The sequence below is a fragment of the Populus alba genome, chromosome 4 (assembly GCF_005239225.2).
Source record: "Populus alba chromosome 4, ASM523922v2, whole genome shotgun sequence".
Classification (NCBI taxonomy): Eukaryota; Viridiplantae; Streptophyta; class Magnoliopsida; order Malpighiales; family Salicaceae; genus Populus; species Populus alba.
Window position 1 is genome coordinate 451,292 of NC_133287.1, and position 26,025 is coordinate 477,316.

The 26,025-nt window shown below is 31.9% G+C and overlaps 2 protein-coding genes across 3 annotated transcripts; both read left to right on the forward strand.

Moving 5' to 3' along the window:
* Window positions 1-13,200: 13,200 nt before the first annotated feature.
* Window positions 13,201-18,486, forward strand: LOC118058389 (homeobox protein knotted-1-like LET6). The gene is made up of 4 exons (XM_035071097.2): window positions 13,201-14,644; window positions 15,051-15,294; window positions 17,365-17,609; window positions 18,039-18,486. Exons 1-4 carry the CDS (start codon window positions 14,228-14,230, stop codon window positions 18,240-18,242), a joined length of 1,110 nt encoding a protein of 369 aa, XP_034926988.1. The 5' UTR covers window positions 13,201-14,227; the 3' UTR covers window positions 18,243-18,486.
* Window positions 18,487-21,069: 2,583 nt separating this feature from the next.
* On the forward strand, window positions 21,070-25,260 carry LOC118058392 (uncharacterized). 2 transcript variants are annotated; one of them, XM_035071099.2, is made up of 9 exons: window positions 21,070-21,236; window positions 21,463-21,641; window positions 21,724-21,785; window positions 21,979-22,105; window positions 22,944-23,092; window positions 23,401-23,508; window positions 23,616-23,735; window positions 24,175-24,348; window positions 24,836-25,260. In XM_035071099.2, exons 2-9 carry the CDS (start codon window positions 21,530-21,532, stop codon window positions 24,935-24,937), a joined length of 954 nt encoding a protein of 317 aa, XP_034926990.1. In that variant the 5' UTR covers window positions 21,070-21,236; window positions 21,463-21,529; the 3' UTR covers window positions 24,938-25,260. The 2 variants fall into 2 exon arrangements, with proteins under 2 accessions (XP_034926990.1, XP_034926991.1); XM_035071100.2 differs by having other exon boundaries at window positions 21,471-21,641.
* The last annotated feature ends 765 nt before the right edge of the window (window positions 25,261-26,025 follow it).

Below are 26,025 nucleotides of genomic sequence, written 5' to 3' on the forward strand. Positions count from 1 at the left end.
CATCTCACACACACTAGGATGGTCCTGTTTATGGGTCGTTTGTTTACATAACCAATCTTATTTTAAATTGTAGTTTGCGGCTGAGCTCGTTTGGTATTATAATAGTAGTTGTTTTTTAAAGTGTTTTTGTATGAAATGTATCAAAATAATTTTTTATTTTTTAAAATTTATTTTTGATATCAACACAATAAAAATAATATGAAAACACCAAAAAAAATTAATTTGAAAAAAAAATTATTCTTTTAAGATACTTTTAAAATACAAAAATAAATGGACGCACAAATCTATTGGTGGTTAATGGTAGCACATGGTCTAAGATTGTCAATATTTGTAGAAACTTCATAATATTATCAATAAAGATGTTTGTGTTTTGGTTGGTAATGTTCATGATACTAGCTTTTGGAATGATGTGTAATTGAGAGACTACATGCCTTCTTATCTAGTTTCCTAGACTTTTTAGTCTATTTGAAGATCTTGTTTGCTCAATTGCTAATATGGATATGTGCAATGGATTTTCACAAATATAGAATCAAATGGAAAAAGGCTTTTAGAGATTGACTCATTTGATGCTCTCTTTGATAGGTTATCTAATATATTATTATCAAGTGACGATGATAATAAATTGATTTGGAAGACAAATTTTAATTGTGTTTATTTATTCAAATCTAAGCTATGTGTGGCCTTTTATCATCTCATGGAGTGTCCATTTGATTCTTTTTAATCGGGTATGGAAAGGATTTGTTCCTCCAAAGATTGAATTTTTTTTTGTTGGATGGCTATTCTTAGTAAAATCAATACTAGATGAGTCTTGGTTAAGCGAGATATTCTTGAAGCTAGTGATGCATTTTGACCATTATGTTTCGCGTATGAGGAATTAATGGATCATCTACTTATTCAATGTCATAATTGTAAAGATATCAAAGGCTCTAATCCTGCCACATGTCAAAAGATTAGAGAATAAAATTGTTAAAATGTTGTTAGTAGTTGTTAGTATTGTTTGTCAGTTAAGAGAATTAGTTAGCATTATTTCAATGTAAATAAAGAGAAAATAGATAACATGTATAACCTTTCTACTATAGCATACATAAATATATGTCAGATAAGAGAACAGTAATCAATTAATAAAAGAATCAGTGCTAAAGTTCTTCTTCTTCTCTGTTTAACATAATCACTTTCTGCTTTTCTTCATCTCTATTCCTTTTCTGTGTAAATCTTACTATCTTCACAATAATCACTTGCTCATTTGGTCTAAATTTGTTGACTAGAGGAGTTTATCTTGGTGCTATCCATAAAACATGCTATCCTTATTTCATCAATATATAGAAATCTCTTGTTTATGAAAAACTCCAAAAAAAAAAAGTTTGGCTCATGTTTTTCTTTGCAATCTCAAGGTATCTTAGGCTTTTTCAAAATGAATTACTCTTTAACAATAATCAACCAAATTATGATATCACCTTCCTCCCGATTCTAACCAAATTGTGTGTGTGAGTCAAAACTTTATACTTTGATTTTTATTATTGTAACTCTTCAATCATACTCGGTTTAACTATGATATCATCTTTCTCATAATTCTAATTAGACTTTGTGTGGATTAAAGCTTTATACTTTGATATTTTTTATCATGCTTTTGATTTTTTAATTTTTGTTGATGGTTTGATTCGATAGTCAAATAACAAGAGTGTTAAAGCTTTCATTTCATTATTTACCTTGGATTTCATATGTTATAATGGATTGTTGATGGTTATTCCATTGGCACATCCTAGACTTGCTGGTATTAAAAAGGTTCTTCACAATCCTAAAAGCTTAGTGCTTGGCTTTTTATTTGATTTTTTGGGATTAAAGATTCAAATGAAGCTTAGTTGCTAGCTATGATTAAAGCTTTTGAACTATCTTTTTTAAGAGATGATTTTGTCATGGTAAAGTTTATTTCTAAAATTAACTAGATGAATAAGCCATGATAATTTCATAAGCTTTTTATCCTTGCATTTAGATTTTCTTCACAATTGAATTCTATGTTTTTCTCTCATGTTCTGCGCGCTGCTAATTATATGGTTGATGGTTTTACAAAACAAGGTGCGAATAGAATTTGTGAATATATGGCTTGACTCTAATTTTTTTGGGTTATTTACTCCTTAAAACTCTGCTTGAATCGATTCTAATTCCTATCTTTTTATCTTGGGTTGTTGTCAATGATAACATTTTCATCTCTCTTTTTGTATATATTAAAATGACAAAAAGAGACGTGAAAATGTTTTTTTTTTTAAAGGAATCTACAAAATCTATGGGCAACACTTCTTCTCAGCCAAGAAAAACTACAAAATTAGGGCACAATATAAACAAAGGATGGGATTCATGTCCACAATATATATATATATATATATACTAGTTATATGACCCTGACCCGCGCAATGCTGCGGGTTATTTTTTTTATATAAAAAATATATAAAAAAATTAAGATTTAAATGTCTTGGGTTTTTCTGCAAAGTTATACCCAAGAATCTTGGGTTTGGCTACAACACCTGACCTAAGAATAATATTAATAATAACATTAAACTTGCATGACCCAAATTTAAGTGAGTCTAGCTACAATACCGGACCCAAGAATATTGGATGTGGGTCTGACTATAAGGTCGTGTCATAAAAATATAATAATTAAATAGATTAATTAAAAAGAAAAAAACCAACAGGAAAAAAAAACTAATGAAGAAAAATAAAAAAAAATTGAATTAATTGGGTTAACTCTTTAAACTAGGTTATCCCGTAAAACCTGGAATTCGCGCCATGAAAATTTGATAACTAAATAGAAAAAAAATTTGACAGGTTTACCCATAATTAACTAGATTAACCTATCAAACCAAGTTAACATGTCAAGCCTAGGATACGTATCATTAAAGTCTAATAATTAAATAAATAAATAATTAACATTAACAAACTAAACTAAATGAAAAAAATTAATTAAAAAAAATTCAGGTTAACTCGTCAAACCAGATTAACCCATCAAATCCAAGATTCGTATTATGAAAATTTGGTAACTAAATAAAAAAAAATTAACATTATTAAACTAAATCAAACAAAAAAAATTCATTAAAAAAAAAGTTATATAATATAATATAATTATAATTATAATATAATAATATATTACTAAGTGAAAGGCGTGGGAAGCTACAGTGCTTTCCGCACGCCTTGTAGTATATTGTATATATATATATATATATATATATATATATATATATATATATATATATATATATATATAAAAGGTAAGCTAGCTGTTCATGAAGCAGATAAGCATTGACATCTTCCTGTAGGAAATTTATGGACCCATCTAGACCATTAGGGAAACACATTGATCACTTTGATATCCGCGATATAAAGTAAACCAGTAAGTGTGGTGCCATCCAACTTTCTAAGTGAAATCGATCGATAAAATAATTAGAGTAGTGGTGGTTGCATTGATTGAAGATCTTCTGCAATATGCTGCGCATACAATTTTGAAAAGAAAATTAAGACCCCACTAATCAAACGTGTTTCCATTGATGGCTAATTTCTCTTTGATTTAGAAGTTGACTGTACTTTACACTAATCATAACATCCCATTTATGGTCAAGTTCATCTACTGTTTGCCAACCATGTTGGCCTCCAAGTTGAATCTAGATAAGTTGACACCACAGTAGCTACTGGCCTGCTGTCAAGATCATTAGTAGCTGCCTTAATTATCATTTCCATGCCTAAAACCTCAAATAACACCTCCTCCTTCCCCTGACAATTATGCCTTTATAAGCTGTCAATGAACAAAAGCATGCAATTATCATTAATCTCAAGTAATCAGGTGGTTCTTGTAATAACGGTCGAGTAAGGCCTTTGATTTGATGAGACCCACAACTCATCTCATAAGCTGTAAAGGAACGCGAGCATGCGATTGCCATCAAGCAGAAATCCTTACAGCAGCTGCTATGGACACTCCTGGAATGTTGGAATTTGCAAGGTTTAGTATACGGCTTGATGCATTTGGTCGTTCTATAAACATGAAATTTTCTTCATTTCTCTAAGAGAACTAAATAAGGTGCGTGTGGATAAATTAACAGGCATCACTTGAAAGATTATCCAATTGGATATCAATCTGGATAAAGGTTAATCAAGACTTAATATTTTAAAGAAACTAAATTTAATATTAATTTAATTCTTAGTATAATAAGTTAAAAGGGTTAGTATTTAATTTATTTTAAATTATTTTTAGAAATTAAATTCAATTTAAAATTTAATTATTAATATTTAAAATAATCTCAAACATTAAATTAAATTAGAATTATTAGAGAGAGTCGTAGAAACTTAAGATCATTGCATATAAGCTATCCACACTCAAACCCGTGGATCCTATATATAAAAATATTAATGGGTCATATCTTTGCCTTGTTGTTAATTAATTTAAGCTCAGCTAATAATCATGTCATGTACTTGACGGTTCTGCCATCATGTTCGTTTGTATTTTATGGCAGAATATAAAAATAAATTCTTAAAAATATTATTTTAATATATCTTTAAATAAAAAATATTAAAAAAAAGCTAAGATAAGGTATCATCAAACATGCTCGAAACCCACCCTTATGTGCGCACACAGAAAAAAGAGATGATAGGATAGGACAACAAACCCTAGATGGTAGGCTAAATCATGCCCTAATTTTGAGCATGAGCTAAAGCTTTATTTATTGCAAGCCAAGTGGACCACAAATGATCTCTTAAGATTAATGGGGTCATTCAAAGAGGAAAGGAAATCGGAGCTGGGTAGCCGCTTATAAATTTTGTTCATAGCTATTGCCCCCTTTTTGTGGGACAAGATTGAGTAATTTGGATTAATTGCAATATATACAAGAGATGTTAGGGATTCTGTGGACCTGCAATAAATTTTACTGGCTTGTCTTCTTCGTTGTTTTGAATGTTCTTGTTGATTATGACAACTCGTAAGGGAGGGAATTAGAGAAATATATGGAGTACGAACATTTCCAGAAGTGATGGCGTGCAGAATATTTCCATATCAAAGAGAATATAAACATATATATATATAGAGAGAGGGGGAGAGGTGTTTTTAGTTGTTTGTATTGATGAGGTAGGGTACCTAAATATTGAGATTAATGTTTTGTTTTCCTTTGTTTTATTGCTTTAATCTAATGTCTAAATAGACTTTAAATTGAAGGAGAAAATGTACAAAACTGAAAAAAAGGAAGAAAACCCTTTACGTTATATCATGCAACTGTTGATGGAGAAGACGTAAAGTGGATCAGAAAAGCTAATAATACAGGAGGTTGAAAGGGCCTTCCTCTCCTAGCTAGGGCTTGCTGTCCCTTCCTTTCCCTTCCCGATAATAATATACCCTCTGCATTCCCCTGCTCTCAACAGCCTTCATGAACCAAAACTTCATTGATGACGTACCTCCTCTCTCTCTCAGCTTTTCTCTTGTTTGCTTCCCTTTTATTCTTACGCTGTTGTGACGGATTCGCGTACTGTGATCCTCTCTCTCTCTCCCTCTCCAAATTGTCGCCCTTGCCCTAACCCTAACCCCTGAAACACTCACCTGTTGCTAATGGTTTATGATTACCCTTTTGTGCTTCTTAAATTTTCCTTAAAACCCCTAAAGCATCTTTCAGGATTTAAATCCAAAACCTTCTAGTCCTAAATTGTTTTCTGGTGCTAGGTTAAAAAACTGAGAAAATATCTCTCGTTCAGACCAGTTTCAGTGTTTGCCAAATATTAAAAATTGTTGAAAATATATTTTTCACAAAACGAATACACCCTTGAATTGATAATCTAATATTATATATATATATATATATATATATATATATATATATTAGTTTTATCATTAGGAAGAAATCGTACAGAACTCTTGTCTTTTAGAATAACAATCCTTGCCATATGCAAACTGCAAAGAAAGAATTTAAGAGTTATGTTCCCATGCGAGCTTGTGTGAGAGCCTGTAAAAAAACCCAGCATCGTGTCCAGCTTGTGCTCCATCAGGAACCACACACTTCCTGGACCCGATGCCACCACTTTGCGGATCTTGTAGATTTTCTGTTCTTGAACAGGATCAGATGCTTGGGTTTGCATATGGACGACATGACATTAACCTTGCTTGCCTTTCATGGACATATCCCTTTTCTTGATAGAATACAAACAAATATTTAGGCATAGGTTTACCTATAACTAGCTCCTTGACTCTTGTTGGCCGGCATTGTCTAGCTACCGTTTCAAGTTTTAAATTCTTAGGGAAAAAACCAGATAGTGGAGACTGAGAGAAGAACCAATCAACTTTAAGAGAAATATCAACAGAAAACAACAATTAGGGGATTAAATCAAGGCTTTTAAAGAGGAAAGATCATGTTATAATTTCGTTCAAAAGTAGGGAATAAAGGATATTTTACTCCCCGTCTTTCCAAGCGACTAGACAGTGGCATAAAAAGGAAAATGGAGAGCACATGATGATGGATTCAATCAAGGTTCACCACATAAAACAAAAGAAAGCACCATCACCACCAGTTGATGACTAGCAAAAGAAAAGGCACCTTAGGTCTCTCCTTTCTTATATTATAGGTTCTCAAGAGGATGTGGATTTTCAAAATAACATTTCCACATTAAAATAATTTTAAAAAATACAGTATTTAAATACGTACATGGACAATAGTCTCCCCTCTCTCCGTATGCAGGTCCTGTGGCTAAATGCCTTCCGCTTGCACTCTACTATTCCCGTAAGAAGAAGAGACAAGTTGCAGAACATGAGCCATGATTCTTTGAAGATAGAGCTGCCATCCATCCTTTTTTTCTCTGAGAGAGAGAGAGAGAGGGAGAGAAGCAGAGACATTCGGACTGTCCCACAAGCTTTATCAGCTTTTTAATCGGCGGTAACCCACCTTTCATCTCTGCTACTAAAACAGCTTGGATTAGATGCTATGACTATGACTAACCTAATAATTAGGCTGCAAGAAAAGCTACACATTTCCCATCCAATCCTGCAAAAAGATTTTCTTCGTTCTGTTTCTTTTCGTCTTGGCTTGTCCATGAGCCGTAGAGTATTCATGCTGTTGTTCTTAGCGTTGTTTTTCAATGTAATGCATCTTCTTTGAGTATGTTCGGTATTATGATAATTGTTGTAATTATTATAATAATTAAAAAAATATATATTTTATAAAAAATATTTTTAATTAAGGTTATTTTAAAAAAATTAGTATTTGGTTAAAACTGTGGTTGAAATTAAAATTAAAAAAAATAATTTAATGTGTTTGGTTAAAAATGCTTTTGAAATTAAGGTTATAAAATAATTTTAAAAAATATATATTAATATTGATGGTTTTAAATTTAAATATTGTAAAATTAATTACTCCTATTACATCATGAAAAAAAATAATATTTTATATAAAATATTTTTTATTATTCCATTAAACTATTTATAATTCTATTACGTACAAAATACATCCGATAAGAACTACAGTTTTCATAATTTTTTGAGCGTGTAATAAAATTAGATAAAATATTATCAGATATAAAATTAATAATACTGTGCGAGTGAATTTAATTCACTCTATACTAGTTTTTCAAGAAAAAAATATTACTCACATCGCGAATGAATTTAATTCTCTAAGCTAGTTTTTTTTTATAAAAAAATTAATACAATTAATACACTTAAAAAAAAAAAACTAGCTGCGGACAGTGCAAGTGCTTGCACTGTTCGTTATAGTCTACAATACATGAAAAGCAGGTTTTCATAGCTTTTTATTTACAACATTTTAAAAGTAAAAATTATGTGGGTTCCATGTATATTAAATCGATTTTTTTTATTATCAAACGATTGCGAGTCGCGTTTTAAATAAAACACAGCTACAGCCAGTAGACATACGGAGTTTTTATGTTGAATATAGAACAATAAGTTTCAATATTTTTTAAAACTCTTCTAATATATATATAAAATTGGCTCGTGGTTGAGTGAGCTTACATGTGTTTTGTCATTCGAGGCAAGATCACTAGAGATCTTGCATTTTCCTTTTCAATTGATGGAAATCTGATTACCAGGAGAAGAGAGTCCAATTTCTTGATATGGTAGCAGTTCAAGTACCATTAAAAATTTATTTAGAAGGTCGGCGTCCTATCTTGTAAGGCTATAAACGCTTCTTCTTTCTTTCTTTTTCCCTAAAAATATAAGATAAATTCATTTTTAAATTAATAATTACAATGATATTTGAGATTTTTTTTTTATTATTTCATGCCAAGATTAGTTATTATAGTTATATATATTTGCAGTACTTTGGTAATGATTATACATGAATGTAATATGCAACAAATTTAAAATAAAATTATACATGAATTTCCAATGAGAATAAAAAAAGATATTTTTTATATAGTTTTCACCAATTAATTATTCTCTTATTGTTTTCATACAATCCATAAAAATTATGAAGATATAATTTTATTATTGTAACTTGTGTTTTAGATTATGATGAGTTTTTATTTTTTAAAAAAAATGTAATACTAATTAAAAAAAGATATGTTCTTGAAAACAATTAATAAGAAAGTGGGAGTTTTATCTCGAGAAATAATATTTATCCCTTCTTAATTTAAACTATTAAAATCCTTGCAAATATTTATTTTAATTACTTTGGGTATCCGTTGAAAACATTTAAAAATATCTTTTTTGTCAAAACAAAACAAAAATCGAGGACTTCGACTTGAGAGATATAATTTCCCCTTCAGAATTGAAGTCCTTCAAATTCTTACAAGTATTTATTTTAATTGTCATGAAATTAAATAAAAGGTAGCTTTTAAAATTTCCACGCAACATGGTGCTGATGTAAAATCTAGTAATATCCGAAGTAGGGGTGTTCAAGGTCCGGTTCGGTCCGGTTTTAACATAAAAATTCAACCGAACTGGAAAATACCATTTCTTGTTAATATAACCCGAACCGAACCGAGAACCGATTCAAACCGAACCGATTTTGTTCGGTTCGGGTCGGTTTTTTAGCCTTAGAAACCAGAAAAACCAAAACTAATTAAATAAAAGAAAACTTGGCTGAATCACAATCATTGAACAAACTTGGTCGAATCACATTCAAAAAAATCCTTGTTGAAAACTTTGAATTCAAGCTCTTCGGTTGAGATCTGAAAAATCTCCCTTAATTGAATCAAAATCACTGGATCTATCCATAGTAGCACAACTACATGTTAACAAAGATTTCAATAGCATCCTGTAAAGTAGAGAGTAGAAAGGCAACAATATAAGAGAAAATGAGTTGCTTTAAGCCTTGTGCACAGAGAAGAGGAAGAGAGGGAGGGGTAGGGGCACTGGAAAAGGGGAAGGGGGGAGAGAGAGCGGGGAGGGAGGGATGGGGTTGCTGGAAAGGGAAGGGGGAAGGGGGAGGGTGAGCAGCTGGAAAGGTTTTGGGAGGGGGAAAAGGGAAGGGGGAGGGTGAGCGGGCTGGAAAAGTTTTGGAGGGGGGGCGGCGGGTTGAAAAGGTTTTGTAGGGTTAGGGTATTTATTATTTAGGTTTAGGATGTTTCTTTTTATATTTTGTTTTAGATTCAATTAACCCGGTTCGGTTTGGTCTGGTTCAATCAGTTTAAGCTTTTTTAAACCGGAACAGAACCGGACCGGGTCGTTTTTTAAAAAATTTTAATCGGTTTATTCGGTTTTTTCTATCGGTTCGGTTTTTTCGGTTAATTTTTTCTTGGTTTCTCGGTTTAATCGGTTGGTTGGTTTTTTTGAACACCCTTAATCCGAAGCACTTGTGTCGGGGTCAAAACACTGTAAATTATTATAGTATTTCTTCACATAGTTTTTTTTTAATTATTTGTTAATTTTATTTTTTTAATATTGAGTTAATTAAGAATTACAGTTGTAGTTTTTCTCACAAAACACTGTGGATTACTACAATATTTTTCCATATTTTTTTTAATGATTTTTTTCAAAATTATATTTGTTAATTATATATATATATATATATATATATATTAAACTGGTTGAGAATTTAGATTTGTAATTTTTTTCTTTAAAATATTGTGGATTGCTATAGTGTTTTTCCATGTGGTTTTTTCCCTTTTTTTCATTTTTTTTTTTATTATTTTTTTCAAAATTAATTTTTTTGCTTTTATTTTATTTAATATTGAGCTAGTTAAAATTTAATTTTGTAATTTTTTTTTCTTTAAAACACTGTAGATTGCTACAGGTTTCCCCGCATGATTTTTTTTATTATGATTTTTTTCTAAAATTATATTTGTCATTTTTTTTAATATTGAATTGGTTGGAAATTACAATTACCATAAAACTAAATTGTGCAGAGAAATATTGTAGCTTTCCTCACAAAACACTGTAGATTATTACAGTGTCTCTCTACGTGGTTTTTTTTCCTTATGATTTTTTAAAATTATCTTTATTGATTTTATTTTTTTTAATACTGAGCTAGTTGAGAAATATAATTACAAATAAGGCTAAATCATATAGGGAAGTACTATAAGTTTCCTTGCAAAACATTGTAGATTGCTATAGTATTTCAATTATAGTTTTTTCCCCTATTTTTTGTGTTTTTTTCTGATTTTTTCAAATTGTTTTTTCCAAAATTTAGTGTTTCCACCATGGTATGTTTTTTAATATTGAGTTGGTTAAAAATTTAACTTTAAAACAACATGGATTGCTGCAGTGTTTCCCTACATTGTTTTTTTTTTTAATATGATTTTTTTAAAATTATATTTGTTGATTTTATTTATTTATTAATATTGAATTTGTTGAGAATTATAGTTATAATAAAGCTAAATGTGGGAAAAGCATTGTAACTTTCTTTACAAAACATTGTGGATTGCTACAGTATTTCCCTATATACTTTTTTTTGCTTATGTTTTTTATTAAAATTATCTTTGTTGATTTTACCGGGGAAAGCATTGTAACTTTCTTTACAAAACACTACAGATTGCTACAAGAATTTGTTTCCCTTCATGGTTTGTTTTTTTTTAAATTATCTTTGTTGATTTTATTTTTTTAATATTGAGCTGGTAGAAAGTTTAGTTTTGTATTTTTTTCCCCTTTTTATTAATAAAAAAGCTAAATTATGTGGAGAAAGTACTGTATATTTATTTACAAAACACTATAGATTAATACAAATCATTATATTCAGTTTCTAAGTTTTTTATCATCAACACAACTTTTTTTTGTTATGGAATATTGACTCTATCGCATTTTTAGTTTTTATTACTTATCTAGAGTTGATTCACAATTATAATATTATCAAATATATTTTTATAAATTAGCGACAGCACGCAGGATGTTGTCTAATAACATAGATAGCAGGTAGACATTAATACGATTACATTAAAAATCTTCACATAGTGAGCACTTTACAGAGAGCAACAGTTGTTGCGGTAGTTGTTGTAGTTGTGGTTTGAAAAAAGTTGTTTAATAAAAAATACTTTTAGTTGAAGTTGGTTTGAAAAAATATATGTTTGGTTAAAGTTGTGGTTGAGATTGAGGTTCAACAAAAAGTAATTTATTGTGTTTAGTTAAGAATACTTTTAAAATTGAGGTTATAAAATATTTTTACAAAGTATATATTAATATTTATGATTTTTAATTTAAATATTGTAGATTTAACTATTGCTATTACATCATGAAATAAATCATACTTTTATATAAAAAAAATTATTGTTCCATTAAACTATCTACAATTCCATTACATACAAAATTCATCTAACAAGAACTACAATTTCCATAATTTTTTGAGTGTGCAATAACATTAGGTAAAATATTATCAGGAATAAAATTGAGATTTCAGTACGAGTAAATTTAATTCACCTTAAACTAAGTTTTTAAAAAAACAAAAAAATTTATTTTTCATGTTCACATGAACAATGCGAGTAAAATCAATTAACTGCACTAGTTTTTTGAGAAAAAAAAAAAACTGTTCATTTTAATGAACAATGCAACAGTGGAGGCATGCTGCAGTGTTCACTGAACAGTGCAGCATGGTGCAATGTTATCATCTGCACAAGAAGCAGCTCCTATTTGCTTTTCTTTTCCATGCGTTTCAAACACAAAATTCTATGAGATCCATGAACAATAACCTATGTTTTTTTTGTTACCAAGCATTGTTGTATTTGCGTTGTAAACAAAACATAAACCCAAATTCTTAGACAAACACTACCTAAATCTATCAAGTTCCATGACATCACATGATTGAAACTAGCAGAAAAAATATTTATGTTCAAACACTTATAAATTTAAAAAGGATTCATATTTTTCACTTCAAAGAAAATACAGTGCTATTATTAAAAATATAAAATATCAAGACAGCTAATACTAACTAATCTTAATTTGTTCTTGAAAAAAATGGTATTCATTTTTTATAAATTAAATTTTTTTAAATTTTTTATTAAAAATATAAAACAATAATTAAAAAAAAAACTGAAAAGGGAATGTAAAAATTGTTTTCAGTTAAAAAAGCACCCATGGTTTTTTTAGGAATTTAACTATCTATTTAAAATATTTTTCATTTAAAAATATATTAAAAAATATATAGTTTAAATAATTTTTTAGATCAACATATCAAAACAATAAAAATATTAAAAATATAATTGAACTTCAATACCAAATAAAACCTAAAATTACTCTTTAGAAGGGACATTCATTTCACCAATTAAGACTTTTAACACCCACAAGTTAGTTTTTATTTTGTTATTGAGGTAATTTTTGCTTTTTATTTGTAAAAATATCAAATTGATTTTTTATTATTATTTTGATATATTTATTTGAAAGATAAATAAATTTTAAAAAACATAATTTTAATATATTTTTAATTAAAAGAAGCTTACCTACATCATATTACAAACATTCTCATGTATTACCTGACACCTTGCACTACATAATAAACACACCCAAATTTTATCTTGAGATTGTATTAGTTATTGCTTTTAGATATTTTTTTTTAAAATAATTTATATTAAAAATATTAAATTAATATTTTTTAAAATAATTTTAATATACTAATATTAAATTTTTTTGAAAATAAAAAATTATTTTAAAACAAAAAAAACTCAGCACCACACTCATAGTCTATAATCACAATCCTTCGCAAAAGATTTGTGACAAATAAGATACCAGCCGAGAGTCGTGGCACCGAAGAGGTTGAAGGTAATGGCAGCAAAAAAACAGTGAAGAAGAAGAGGTAGCGAAAGCATAGTGACCAAAAACGTAAAGGCAAGACTAATGGGCACACAGTCACAGCTAAAAAGAAAAGAGGAGGAGGATTGGAGTTTTTGCCTCTTGGGCCTGTCCTCTAGGGTTAAGGGGAAGGAAGAGGACAACAACATTTAAGTTTGGGAGAATATTAATTAACTGAGTGGACAGATTCCAATCAAAACTCCCCACCTCAGTCAAAATCTTAGAGATGAAATGAAATTAAAGACTCTGTAGTACTCTACAATCTCCTGATACTGAGAGGGAGTGGGGGGGAGAGAGAGAGAGAGTAGCGTAGGAGTCTGTTGATATCCGTGCCCCTTCAACACCTCCCTTTTACAACACTACACTGCACTGCACTACGTTTTCCTGCTTGGTTTCTCTTACTTCCTCGTTTCGATCTTTCATTTCTTTCTCTGCTTCTTTCACAAATTGGAGAAAAACAAACACTTTCGCTTTCTCTCCTTTTCTCTGACAGTAATGGCAGTGCAAGACAAGAGGGAGGTAGAGATTTGAGTTTTCATCGGGAAGGTAACGTTTTTGGTCAGTCCCTCAGAGATCACCCAAATATTCGCTTTCATTTTAAAGACCAGAAATTCGGCAAGAAAAAACACCCATTTTCCAAAGGAAATCTTTGCAGTCTTTTTTCTGCAGACAGATTCTACCTCTCTCTTGCCAAGATTGAACAAAACCCTTCACAAGAACACAACAAAATACTGACTCCTTTTCTGCTTCTTGCTGCTGCTGCTGCTCTCATTATTTAGGATTTCCCTGTAATACGTGTGTTCTTTGTAGCATAAATCCCGGGAGAGCACTGCACAATACTAATACCACACCCCAATTTTTGAGCAAAAGGAAGTAAGAGTTTGCCTAGGTTGGTGAGAAGACAAGAAACAGGGAGGGCGAGAGAGGGTTAAATTTTAGTACTGCTACTACTACATCTACACAAGTTGCTACTACCAAGTTGCAAGGCACACAAGAGAACAACTAGGAAAAAGATAAGATAGTAAGTGAGAGAGAGAGATAATGGAGGGAGGTGGTGCTGGTTGTTCAAGTACCACTTCACTTATGATGGCTTTTGAAGACTGCAGTAATGGACTATGCCCTATGATGATGATGCCTCTAATGTCTTCTTCATCTTCTGCTCATCAGCATCACCATCAGCAACAACATGTTAATGCGGGGGATTCATCAATATCAAATACCCTATTCCTTCCTCTACCTCCTACCAACTATCAAAGTCAAAACCGTGTTAATAATAGCGCTAGTGGCTCTTCTATGATTCTTGACGATCACAACCACAACAACAACACTGTCACTGCGACTGGGTGTTATTTCATGGAGAACAATGATGGTGGTAGTAGCTCTACTTCTGTAAAGGCTAAAATTATGGCTCATCCTCACTACCATCGGCTCTTGGCTGCCTATGCCAACTGTCAAAAGGTGAAGAAAGACACTGGATTTTCAGCCCTAGTAACCCTACTAATAAATACCTGTTTTTGTTATTCCTCTCATGCATGTCCGGTAACAGAAGTCCTCTTCTTGTGGGAAATAGATTAACTCAGTTGCCCTCATACATTCCAAAAATTCTTGTAATTACGGATCTAAGAAGTGATCAACATCTCCCAAATTCTCAAACTTTTTGTGTGCGTGTTATTTCGATGCATCCAAGAAGAATTCTGTTGCCAAGAAAGTAGGGGTCAGAACCCTTATAAGCAATCCACATGATAGGGACAGGAGCTCAATTACTTCTTTTTCCTTTCCTTCAACCCTTATATATATATATATATATATATATATATATATATAGACAAAAATACATAGCTCACATGTGTCAGTGTTTCTTCAGGTTGGAGCACCACCTGAAGTCGTGGCTAGACTTGAAGAAGCTTGTGCATCTGCTGCCTCAATGGGCCCTGCAAATACAGACGGCATCGGTGAAGATCCAGCCCTTGACCAATTCATGGAGGCCTACTGTGAGATGCTGACCAAGTATGAGCAAGAACTCTCTAAGCCCTTGAAGGAAGCCATGGTTTTTCTTCAGAGGGTCGAATGCCAATTCAGAGCCCTCACTCTTTCCTCTCCAAATTCTGGTGATCATAATCTCTCTCCCACTCTCCCTCCCTTCCCCATCCTCTCTCTCTCTCTCTCTTGGTTTGTGTGTTCGGGTCTTTTGAGCTCCAAAAATAATTTAGACTTCTTTATTTTTTGTGGACTTGTTTTTTATTGAAGGACCAACAGTAATTCATGCATGTGTTTGTTTCGGAGACGGATTAATTAACAATATACGAGAGCTTGTTTCCCAAAGTGGGTGCTATTCTTTTTATCTTTTTTCCCCGGTCTATACGTTTTTAAGCTTAATCTCTTTCCCTAGATGGAACACTTTGAGGTGGTAGGGTAACCATAGAGAAGACAGTATTTCTTGCTGGACATAGATGGGATGGTAGAGTAAATATTCCCTGACTTGACTCTCTCCTTGGTGTTTGTGTATTTTATTTTGTTGCTCGTCAATTCTACTTGCTGTGTTGGTTAATGCCTGTCACATTTCTTTCCAATCAATATTGTAGTTGTACTATTGTTGATGCTGATAAAACTAGGTTTTTATATTTATATGCGTTTCTGCAATGCAATGTAAGTACGTTTGGTTGAAAAGCCTTTTAGAGATTGCTAGTTCGATGTCTGGCCGCTAGATTCTTGATTGCATAGAAGATTCTTCATAGAAAACAACTCCTCATACAACTGGCTGATAAGATGGAAAATTGCAGGTTTTGATGTTTGAAGTTTAGTAAATGGGGCTTTGTTTATTGAGCTGAAGGACATAGGCGTTCTACTTTTTGTTTAGATTCTTAGGGTTCCGTAGGATTTTGAGTTCTCATACGTTGGATCATGAGCATGGACAGGTGGATTGAATCTAATCATCTGAAGAAACTAAGGGCACAAGTACAGGTATGGATCATTTGATGATATTTGGAATCCGCATGGATTTGTGAGGTATGGAAGTGAGCTGTACTGTCCAATATCGAGGGATTTTATGCTCCTGCGGTTGTATATTTAATGGAATTTCGATAGCTTCTAACATCTATTTTAGTCTCTGCATTGCTAAGTCAAAAGCATTACTAGAATTGGAGTAGGGGCACCTGTAGGATACTTCAATTATTGTACTCGTTAAGGGTTTTTTATTCACATACTTTGATTCTCAATCTTCCCATCTTCTCTCATGATGAACCGTAACGATAACCATGTATTAATCAAGGGACTGAACTTCTTTAAATGCTGTCTGTAGGCATAGCTTATGGATAGATATGAGAATATAGTCAACATGTCGAACTTTTCATTGCTATCTTTTGGGATAAAGAGGGAAGCATCTACAAGTAGGTGCTGTGAGGAAGCTCATCCAGTCGACTAGTCCTCCATGCCTTGAAGGGAGTTGTTGTTGTCTCTCTCCAATGGAAGATTTCTGAAAAACAACCGATAATTTCTTACCCAACTACTATCCACCGTTGTTCAAATTAATAACAGCTCTCATTAGTATACATCTGGTTAAGGATTCAATTTAGGAATAATCATACCATATATAGTTCTTTAAAGGAAATAGCCTAGGAGACCAAATGATGCCAAGTAACCTAAGTCATATGAATTGAAGCAAATCATGTAGCCTCAAATATTACAGTACTTTCTGTCATGCATTGCATCAATTGATTCACACAGAACTATGCAAAGGCCGTGTAAGCTTATGCCCGACAGTCTAATAAGGCGATGTTTTACTTGGTTAAATGGTGCATTGTTCTATGTTGGCGTCCCCGTTCTAAGTGATAAGAGAGTAAGATATGCATCTCGTAAAGGATTTTTTGGTCTTTTGTAGTTCTGCTTGTACAGATAATGCTGGCCTGTAAGTATTGACAAATGCACAGATTATTGTTATATAGTTTCATATAAACATGTCATTACCCTCCATTTTCATGATGATAGTCAAATTATTATATAGTTTCATATATAGGTGGTAAAGTATCAAGTTTTGTATGATGCAATGGCAGTTATGAAGCTGTTTTAGTATCTGTCAACGTAGAAGTACTGCAAAAATATGTGATGCTAGTTGCTGCAGTAACCTTTCATGTGTTATTTTATTGCATTATGAGCTGCTAACCCGTTTATGTTTCCATCAGCTTGGGGCGAGGGCAATGATAGGAATGCATCATCCGAAGAAGAGCTTGATGTGAACAACAAATTCATAGATCCTCAAGCAGAAGATCAAGAATTGAAAGGTCAGCTACTACGCAAGTACAGTGGATATTTAGGCAGTCTCAAGAAGGAGTTCATGAAAAAGAGAAAGAAAGGGAAGTTGCCCAAAGAAGCGAGGCAGCAGCTGCTGGATTGGTGGAGCAGGCATCACAAATGGCCATATCCATCGGTATGCACGTTTCATGTTGCTTTTCATGTCATAGCACCACAGATGCTTAAAGTATATATATTGTGTGCTGCAAGTGGTTCATGAAAACTTGAAGTGGAGCTCAATCAGCCCCTTGCTTAGTTCCCCTCTGTTAATTACTTCTTGATTGTTTTTTAAAAAAACCTTTTTCGTAGCTGCTAGATGATTTTTCAAACCCTTTCCTTCTGGTTTGTTTGGCTCTGAACGGCATTTTATTGAAGTGCATGCTAAAAGTAAACCAACTCTTTGGAAACACACAGAAGCAAGTAGTCACTGCATCATTTTGCTTCGGAGATCAAATTATGTTCGACACAATTGCTTATGCTCCCAGATAACAGGTTACATGCATCTTAACATTCTTAGTTCATATAATTTTAAGTTATTTTATGCGATGAGACATTGTATCAACAGGAGTCACAGAAGCTGGCCCTCGCAGAGTCCACTGGTCTGGATCAGAAGCAGATAAACAACTGGTTCATTAACCAGAGGAAACGCCACTGGAAACCATCAGAAGACATGCAGTTTGTGGTGATGGATGCCGGCCATCCTCACTATTACATGGATAATGTTTTGGGTAATCCTTTCCCAATGGACATCTCTCACACACTGCTTTGAAGATCATGATACTTGACTGATCATCATCACTCCACTTGACATGCTTATTTATGCTGTGTACTGGCATGCATCCGGAGCCCCTATCTAATGTAACCGCATGTTGTTAAACCTGACCTCGTCTTTATCTATATCCAGTATAGCATGTTTCTCTTTCTAGACGGAAGTGTGTCGTTAAGCAGATGCCTAGTTCCTGCTAGGTTTAAGATTGCAGTGCATCAAGAAATGCCTAATTTAAATTTATTTTTTTTCTGGGGGTTACATAACTTGTTTGTCAATACCTTCTAGCTTATTATCTAGTAATAACTACAAGTATATAGAATTAACAAACAAATCAAGACAATTTAATACATGGAATTCGTAAACAAGACAATGATAATAATATTATTATTATTATTTTATCTTGATTAATTCTAAGGATTTTATGAATATATAAGTTTTCAATGATCTTACAGCTATTCTTATAATTTGTTATATGTAGAGATAAGAAATAATTTGTTACGTGTAGAGAATAGCACGGAAAAATGGAGAAAATATTGGAAAACAAAACTTGTTTGCACAGCATAGTTTATCTTTATCTTATCTCTCTTTTCCTATAAAATATCTTCTGCTCATTTTAACTCTAACATCTAATTCATTTAATTGCATTTTATTATGCAATTAAATTATTAAAATAAAATACAAGTATTTTCTAAAAATATATTTTTTATCCGTTACCATTTAAATTCTTTTAAAACATAACTATATAACTCACGTTAAAACTTAACTTTAATTTTTCCTTTGTTATCTCATTTATCCCTACAGTAAAAAAATAAAGAATAATAGTACATGGTTTTACTTGTTCAAATTTAAACTAATAGTCCATCAAAATGTATATTATCAACAAAATTATGGATGGAAACAGTTTGTTGGAAAAACTCTCATTAATAATTTATGAATTGCTGGTGAATTTATTGGTAAAAATATATCAATAGTTTTATAGATGGACAAAGCGCGTCAAAAAAATTATCCATTTTATTTTGTTGATATATTCATCTATAAATATGACATATTACTGTAAGAATATTATTTTTAATGTCGTTGGTGTATTAACAGTTGTATTTACAGTAATTCTTTTTCAACTCTATCCTTATATTTTTTTGGCTTTTTTTTTTATCTTATACAAAAAATCAAGCAACCTATATGGTATAAATTAATTATTAGTTAGTAAATGAAAAAATTAATATTTGAAATAAAAAAATATCTTGAATTCAATTTTATCTAATTTCAGCGTAATTCTCTCAAACCCTCCTCACAACATTATCATTAGCTCTCTCCTATTCAAATTTCCCCTTAAAATAAAAATATATAAAAATAAATTAGTAATTTCAATAAACAATTCAAATTAACATACAAAAATATTTAAGTTAATACTAATCTTGTAAACCATGCATCAACTTGCGATTTCCATTCAGGATGTTTGGAAAACTGACTTTATTTAAACAATGGAATTTTCATTGACAATTTAAAAGCAGATTTTTTTTGTTTTAGTAGTCTTAATATTTACAAACTTGAAATTGCACTCGTTAAATGATATTATTTTTTAAAAAATTATTAAATATATCAAGTGTGAAAGCAAAACAAACTTCCATTGAAATGTTGTTCATCCACTAAATCTTGTACTTTGAGGCAAATTAATCCCATTATGAAGGGACCTCTTTAGATGTTGCGACATTGCACTTGACAAGCTTGCATGGTAAGTAAATTTATGTGCTCCAGATGCTTGTTCTTGGTCAGCATCTAATGACTCATGGTTGTCAACATTATTGCTAGAAGAATTAAAAAGAATTTTTTTTTTTATTGATATGTAATAGATTTTTCATTAGGTATCTACACAGATTAATGAATTAAAAAAATTAAATGATTTTCTATTTTTAAATTTTTTTTGCAACATCTCCCCTGTACACAAAATATATGCCACAAAACCACTTGATTCTATTCAATTTTTTCTAACAATTTAGCATACTTTAATTTCATAAAAAAAATTATTTTCTACATGATAATATTTTTAATCATAAATTCACAACAAATTATTATAAATTTACAAAAATTTAAAATAATAATTAAAATTATTCCCGCACATTTAATTGAACTTGAACAACAAAATTGAAAAAAAAAACAACTAAAATTCAACACAATTATTATTAAGTGATAATATTTTTAATCTTAAATTTACAAAAAAATATATTCCAAATGGAATAAATACAAAATAATAATTAAAATTATTTCTACACATTTAATTGAAATTGAACAATAAATTTTAAAAAATAAATAAAATTCAACAAAATAATACAAAATTTATTTTAATAACAACTACAATCCATGTCATTTATTAATTCATAAAATTACTAAGAACACAAAACTGGGAAAATTAATAACAAAAAATATAAATAATACATTTTAAAAAACCATTTAATAAATAACTCTTTTACAAAAAAAAATTTCATCTTTTTTATTTTATTTTATGTTTTCAATATTGATTTTACATATGAATTTGCATTTTAAAAGTTAAATTTCGGTTTGGTTTGAATCGATTTTCGCTGGTTGTAATGATAATATTTAAGTAAAATAAAAAATTTAAATATTTATTTTCATATATATACATATAATTTATTATTGGCAAAGAAGGTGAGAGGAATTAAATGGATAATTATGGGCTTTTTTTTGACATTTTCTTAATTGAACCCTAACAATAGGGGCCAATTAAAAAAACTCATAAACTTCAGGGTGGGAAGTCGAGAAGTTTTTGTTCAGGGGTGTTTTACAATTTCGCCTTCTCAAGCACCTGGTTGCTTATTAAACCCCACGGGAAACCAGCCTCTGGGGTTTTGCTTTGTCCTCTTCTCGCGCCCACTCTCATAGTGCCTCCTTTCTCCAAAAATTAACCTCTCCGGCTGGAGGAGGATCGAGTGCTGTTAATCACGGGCCTCATTTCAACATTCAGGGTTCCGTATCACGGTACTCTTCTTTCTAACTCAACAGATCTTAAGTTACTTTTGTATTCTTTATCTGAAGCATTTTATCAAACTCCTTGCATTCATTAATATTTCTTTCAATTCCTTTATGGAAGTTTGGAATTTTATCATCGTATCATAATCGATGGTTAACAACTCAATTTGTGTTTCAATAGTTTTGTTTATTAGTAGTAAAAAACGATGAAAAATCTGAACTTTTTGATTGATAGATGAACAGGTGACGTGGCATTGGCTTACTTGGATCAGTGGGGCTATTTTTTCTAGTCAGTAGGAGTTATGGCTTTGTCGATTTCGAGAAGGGTTTTGCGTTCTTTTGGGTCCTTGTCTGGGTTTGGTCGCTGTGGTGATTCTTCTAGTCTTACCAGTCAGTCATTTCGAGCTTCTCATGGTAAAGGAACTTGCTTCACTGGAATTGATTTGAGGGTTTTTTTTTCCAGATTTTTAGCTTTTGTTTGAATTTATTGTAACAGATTTGTATGGACACGTTTCTGGGGATTGCTTATTTTCTTCAGAATCCGCTAGCGTTATCAAGGTACGTACACATTGAGCGTAATTTTTTCCTTCTTTCTTCTTGCACATCAATTCTGAACTTTTAGGGTGTGGGTTATTTATATGCAGCTTGTCGAACTCTATTTGGGTCTACTTTGACTGATAGATGACCTTGTGTTTTGTTCTTGCATTGGAAATGAACTTATGAGCTGATGGTATGTCACGTTATAATGCAGGGTGCAGTATCTTCCCTTGCTCACCGGAGGCTTTCGACATCCAATGTGACTTCTGAATCTACTAATGGATCATTTCCTTCTGATTTATTATCTGCAAAGAATGTGGTAACACCACAACGTGAGATAGGTACAAACTAGGAAGAGAGCTGAGAATTTTCTTGTATGACAATGCATTTATTAGTTTTGCTGTTGTTTTGCATTTATCTACATTTAGTTAAATGAGGTTAGCCCCTCTCCCCATATTTTAGGTTATTGAAGGGTAATTGAGATCATAACATTTGTTTTTGGAACTTGCCGATGAAAAGAATCTTGAACCTAAAACTTAATTTTGTTCTGTTTTCAACTTTTTTGGTGTGGTTGCCATTATGAAATCTTAAACAGTTAGTTGGGAAGTCTAGTTACACTACTAGCTAGCAATTTTTCCAGATTGATCTTTTAGTTGGATGTTTCCTGATTTAATGAAAAGAAAAGAAAAGGTAGGAAGAATGGTTTGACCTCAGTTCATAAACAGTTCCATCTTACATTAGATTTGTGCTAACGGTTACCACTTCAACCCTGTTGAAGTTACAAAGAAGAGTTAAAAGAAAAGCTAGCACATACTTAAGCTGATTCTAACTCTTTTTCAAGATTTTTTTCCTTCTGCCACTTCACCTAGTGTTGTGTGTGATAGGATTTATTTAATCTTTTTCATGGAACTTGTGCTATCATGCAAATCCAATCCAATAGAAGTTTACTTTTCCTGCTGTTGACATTGCATACCTGAGGTTCGACTCTTGGGTGTGATTTAGACCTTGTAAATACAGTTTTAGTTCTATTCTTTCCCAGAATATTTAGAAGTGTGAGATTTTCCTTATTTGGCCTATTGATTCACTGCTTAAGGCTTAATTGCACTGAATTTCCATTTTTCTTGGTTTTTTAATGATTCCAACTCAGGCATATTATATTGACATGATGTTGTGATACAGGACTTTATCAGGACCTGGTAATTCCAGTGACAAATTTTCACAATGAGGACAAGGGTTTAATGGTTTTGGCTGGTGATGTTTTTGATGTCCCTATCAGGAAGGATATTATTCACCGTGTTGTGCGATGGCAGCTTGCAAAACGACAACAGGTAGTCTCAAACCACCATTCTTTAAATCTTTGAAGCTTGTAACCCTATAACAGTAATGGATTTTGAAAAATGTACAACAGTATTCCCAACCATATCATTGATAAAACCTGTTGGGTTTGCTTATTGAGAAACACTGCCTGATGACTTGCTAGATTTTATCTGCTATGTGTCCTGAACTGTGACGACTGTTGTTTTCCTAAATTGGATTAACTTTCATGTTCTTGAAAAAAATCTGCTGCCTGCATGTTAGGACTTCATCTTTATAAAATGGATACCTTTGATACTAATATCAATTGTGTTGTCAATAGGGAACACATTCAACAAAAACAATCAGTGAGGTTAGTGGGACCGGCAGAAAGCCATATAGACAAAAGGGCACTGGCCGAGCAAGACATGGAACGTTGCGTGGACCCCAGGTATAGAGCCTATTTTGTCCTCGTTGATAATTGGTTTAATTGATTACCAATGCTGCTGTATCATGAATATATATTAGGTGGGCCTAACTTTAATGATTCTATAACAGTTTAGAGGTGGTGCTGTGATGCATGGCCCTAAACCACGAAGTCATGCTTTTAAGTTAAACAAGAAGGTGAGGCGTTTGGGACTGAAGATTGCTTTGTCAGCTCGTGCAGCAGAAGGAAAGGCATGCCTCTCTCTGTCTCCAAATCTTTGATTATACATACGCCTGTCTTTGAAAGGCCAGAATTTCTTTTAAGCGGCATGTGTAGTTACCACATATGTCCTCCTATAAGCACAGGTTATATGGGATTTATTTGTTTTAATGTGTTCATAGTCTGGCACATTAGGCGCTTTATCTAAATATTACACAATGCATCATTAACTTACGCCCTGGGGAAGATCCTGGCTCTTTTTTGTCATCATTATCTTTGGCATCCCCAGGCCTTGTTTGGGTTGGTTGCTGTTGATTTGAATTATTGTGGCTACTCTTGATTTCAATTGCCTGCAATGCTAACAACACCTTCTCTTCTTTCACTCATAATTGATATTCACATTAGTTTCTAACTGTTTGAGCTTTTTGCATTTACTGAGCAATACTCTTGATTGATTTTTTGAATGCACAGCTTCTGGTTTTTGAGGATTTGGAGGTGCCTACGCATAAAACCAAGAATATTGTGAACTATGTCAGTGAAATGGAGAACACCAAGAAATTACTGGTGGTGGATGGTGGCCCCATTAATGAGAAGCTGAAGTTAGCAACACAGAATCTACATTATGTAAACTTACTACCGTCGATTGTAAGTTGTGGTTCTATCCTTGTTCCTTTCCATGAATTCTCTGAATTTGGTACTGATCGGTTAAAGTTCAGTCAAATTTCATCTTTGGGAATGCAATTTGACTGCTCTTACATGCAAGGGAGCAGTGAATTACAAATAATCTAATCAATACATCATTTCTGGTTTTTACCAAACCCTTATATTATGATTTCTGGCTGTAAGCTTCATTTATAGCTTTGTTTTCATTCTTAGCTGTGTATAATGTAGTTTGGTCATTGAAATGTTTTCTTTCATTTAAAAACTGCTCGTTGATTTATTTTGCTTACCCTATAGATGATAGTGCGAATCAATTGTTGTTAAGCACCCTCTTTTCTAGCCGATGGTATTTTCAAGCCACTTTAATTTTTGAATTATTCTCCATGCCCAAGATTTCTATTCTAGATGTTTGGATCAATTATTTATTGGAAAGACTCACTATCAATTCTTTTCTTGTTTTCTGTTTTTGCAGGGTCTAAATGTGTATAGCATCCTGCAGCACGATACCCTGGTGATGTCCCGTGATGCCGTAAACAAAATTGTTGAGCGGATGAACACTCCAATCAAACGATGAGGGCGTACACGATGTAGTTTGTACTGTATGCTCTACTCCATTAGGAATCCTTCGTTCTCCAACCAAAATAACTCATGTCTGTGTTGTTTTTGTTATAAGATGCAAATACGTGTCCAAGATGCTCAGTCCATGAATGCTAGTTGTCTTCGACTTGGGAATTTTTATAGTTGAGTTTTGGTGGACTTCAAACATTGGCATGGCCACTTCTTTTTCGGAACATGGCTTGGCAAATTGTGCATCGGTAATTGAAGACATTGCTCTAGATTTTTATCCATTTGTTGATTTACTTTTCTGAAACGTGGATTTCAAGATGCAATTTGGCATTTGATGCTGTGAGATTTGTTGAGGATGAAGTGACACCCAATGCCACATGGAATCCCACTCGGGATTATGGGTACAGATGACGTTATAGCTTGGCAAAACAATTACCATTGTCAGGTCATTAACACAAGGCTAAGAGTTGAAAAAGATTGGCTGCCAGGTCAGTTTCACATCGTGAATTGTGGTGATGTGATCTGGACATGTCGTACATGTTGAGGGTGCATAAAGCTCAATATGCTTCTTTTGGAGGAAGTTCACACCTTTGGGATTTGTTATTTTTCAAAGACAAGATGTCTATGCAACTGCAAATTGGAAAAAAGTTATCATAACCAGGTCAAGATGAGTGTGGCCATTAGAATCCTAAAATTGTCAAGCAAAAGACTTTCAAGTTGCAAGGATCTTTTGGTTAATACCTTTATATTTGGTTTGAAAGCCTTTTTTAAGATTTGTTATTATTAAAAGAAAAGAAAAATCAAAGTTTTAAAACGTCAAAATTATCTAGAACATTTGAAAAAAATAATAAAACTAAAGTGTTTTTAATTCAAATGGGTTGTTTTATCAAAAATATTAAATTAATATTTTTTTAATTTAAATCAAATTTTGTAAAATCATCTATATCTTATTATCCAATTTGTATTTAACTAGGAATAAATATTCATCATTAAAGATTTGATTTGATTTAATTTGATTTGATTTAATTTGATGTAATTATAGGGTGAAAAAATAATAAATTAATATTTTTTTAATCTATACTTACTTTTATAAAC

Coding starts and splice junctions, on each gene's coding strand:
- LOC118058392 (XM_035071099.2), top strand. CDS start 21,530: ATGGCTTTGTCGATTTCGAGAAGGGTTTTGCGTTCTTTTGGGTCCTTG. Junction 22,106..22,943: donor AACACCACAACGTGAGATAG/GTACAAACTAGG, acceptor GTTGTGATACAG/GACTTTATCAGGACCTGGTA. Junction 24,349..24,835: donor TAAACTTACTACCGTCGATT/GTAAGTTGTGGT, acceptor CTGTTTTTGCAG/GGTCTAAATGTGTATAGCAT.
- LOC118058389 (XM_035071097.2), top strand. CDS start 14,228: ATGGAGGGAGGTGGTGCTGGTTGTTCAAGTACCACTTCACTTATGATG. Junction 14,645..15,050: donor CCTATGCCAACTGTCAAAAG/GTGAAGAAAGAC, acceptor GTGTTTCTTCAG/GTTGGAGCACCACCTGAAGT. Junction 17,610..18,038: donor ACAAATGGCCATATCCATCG/GTATGCACGTTT, acceptor TTGTATCAACAG/GAGTCACAGAAGCTGGCCCT.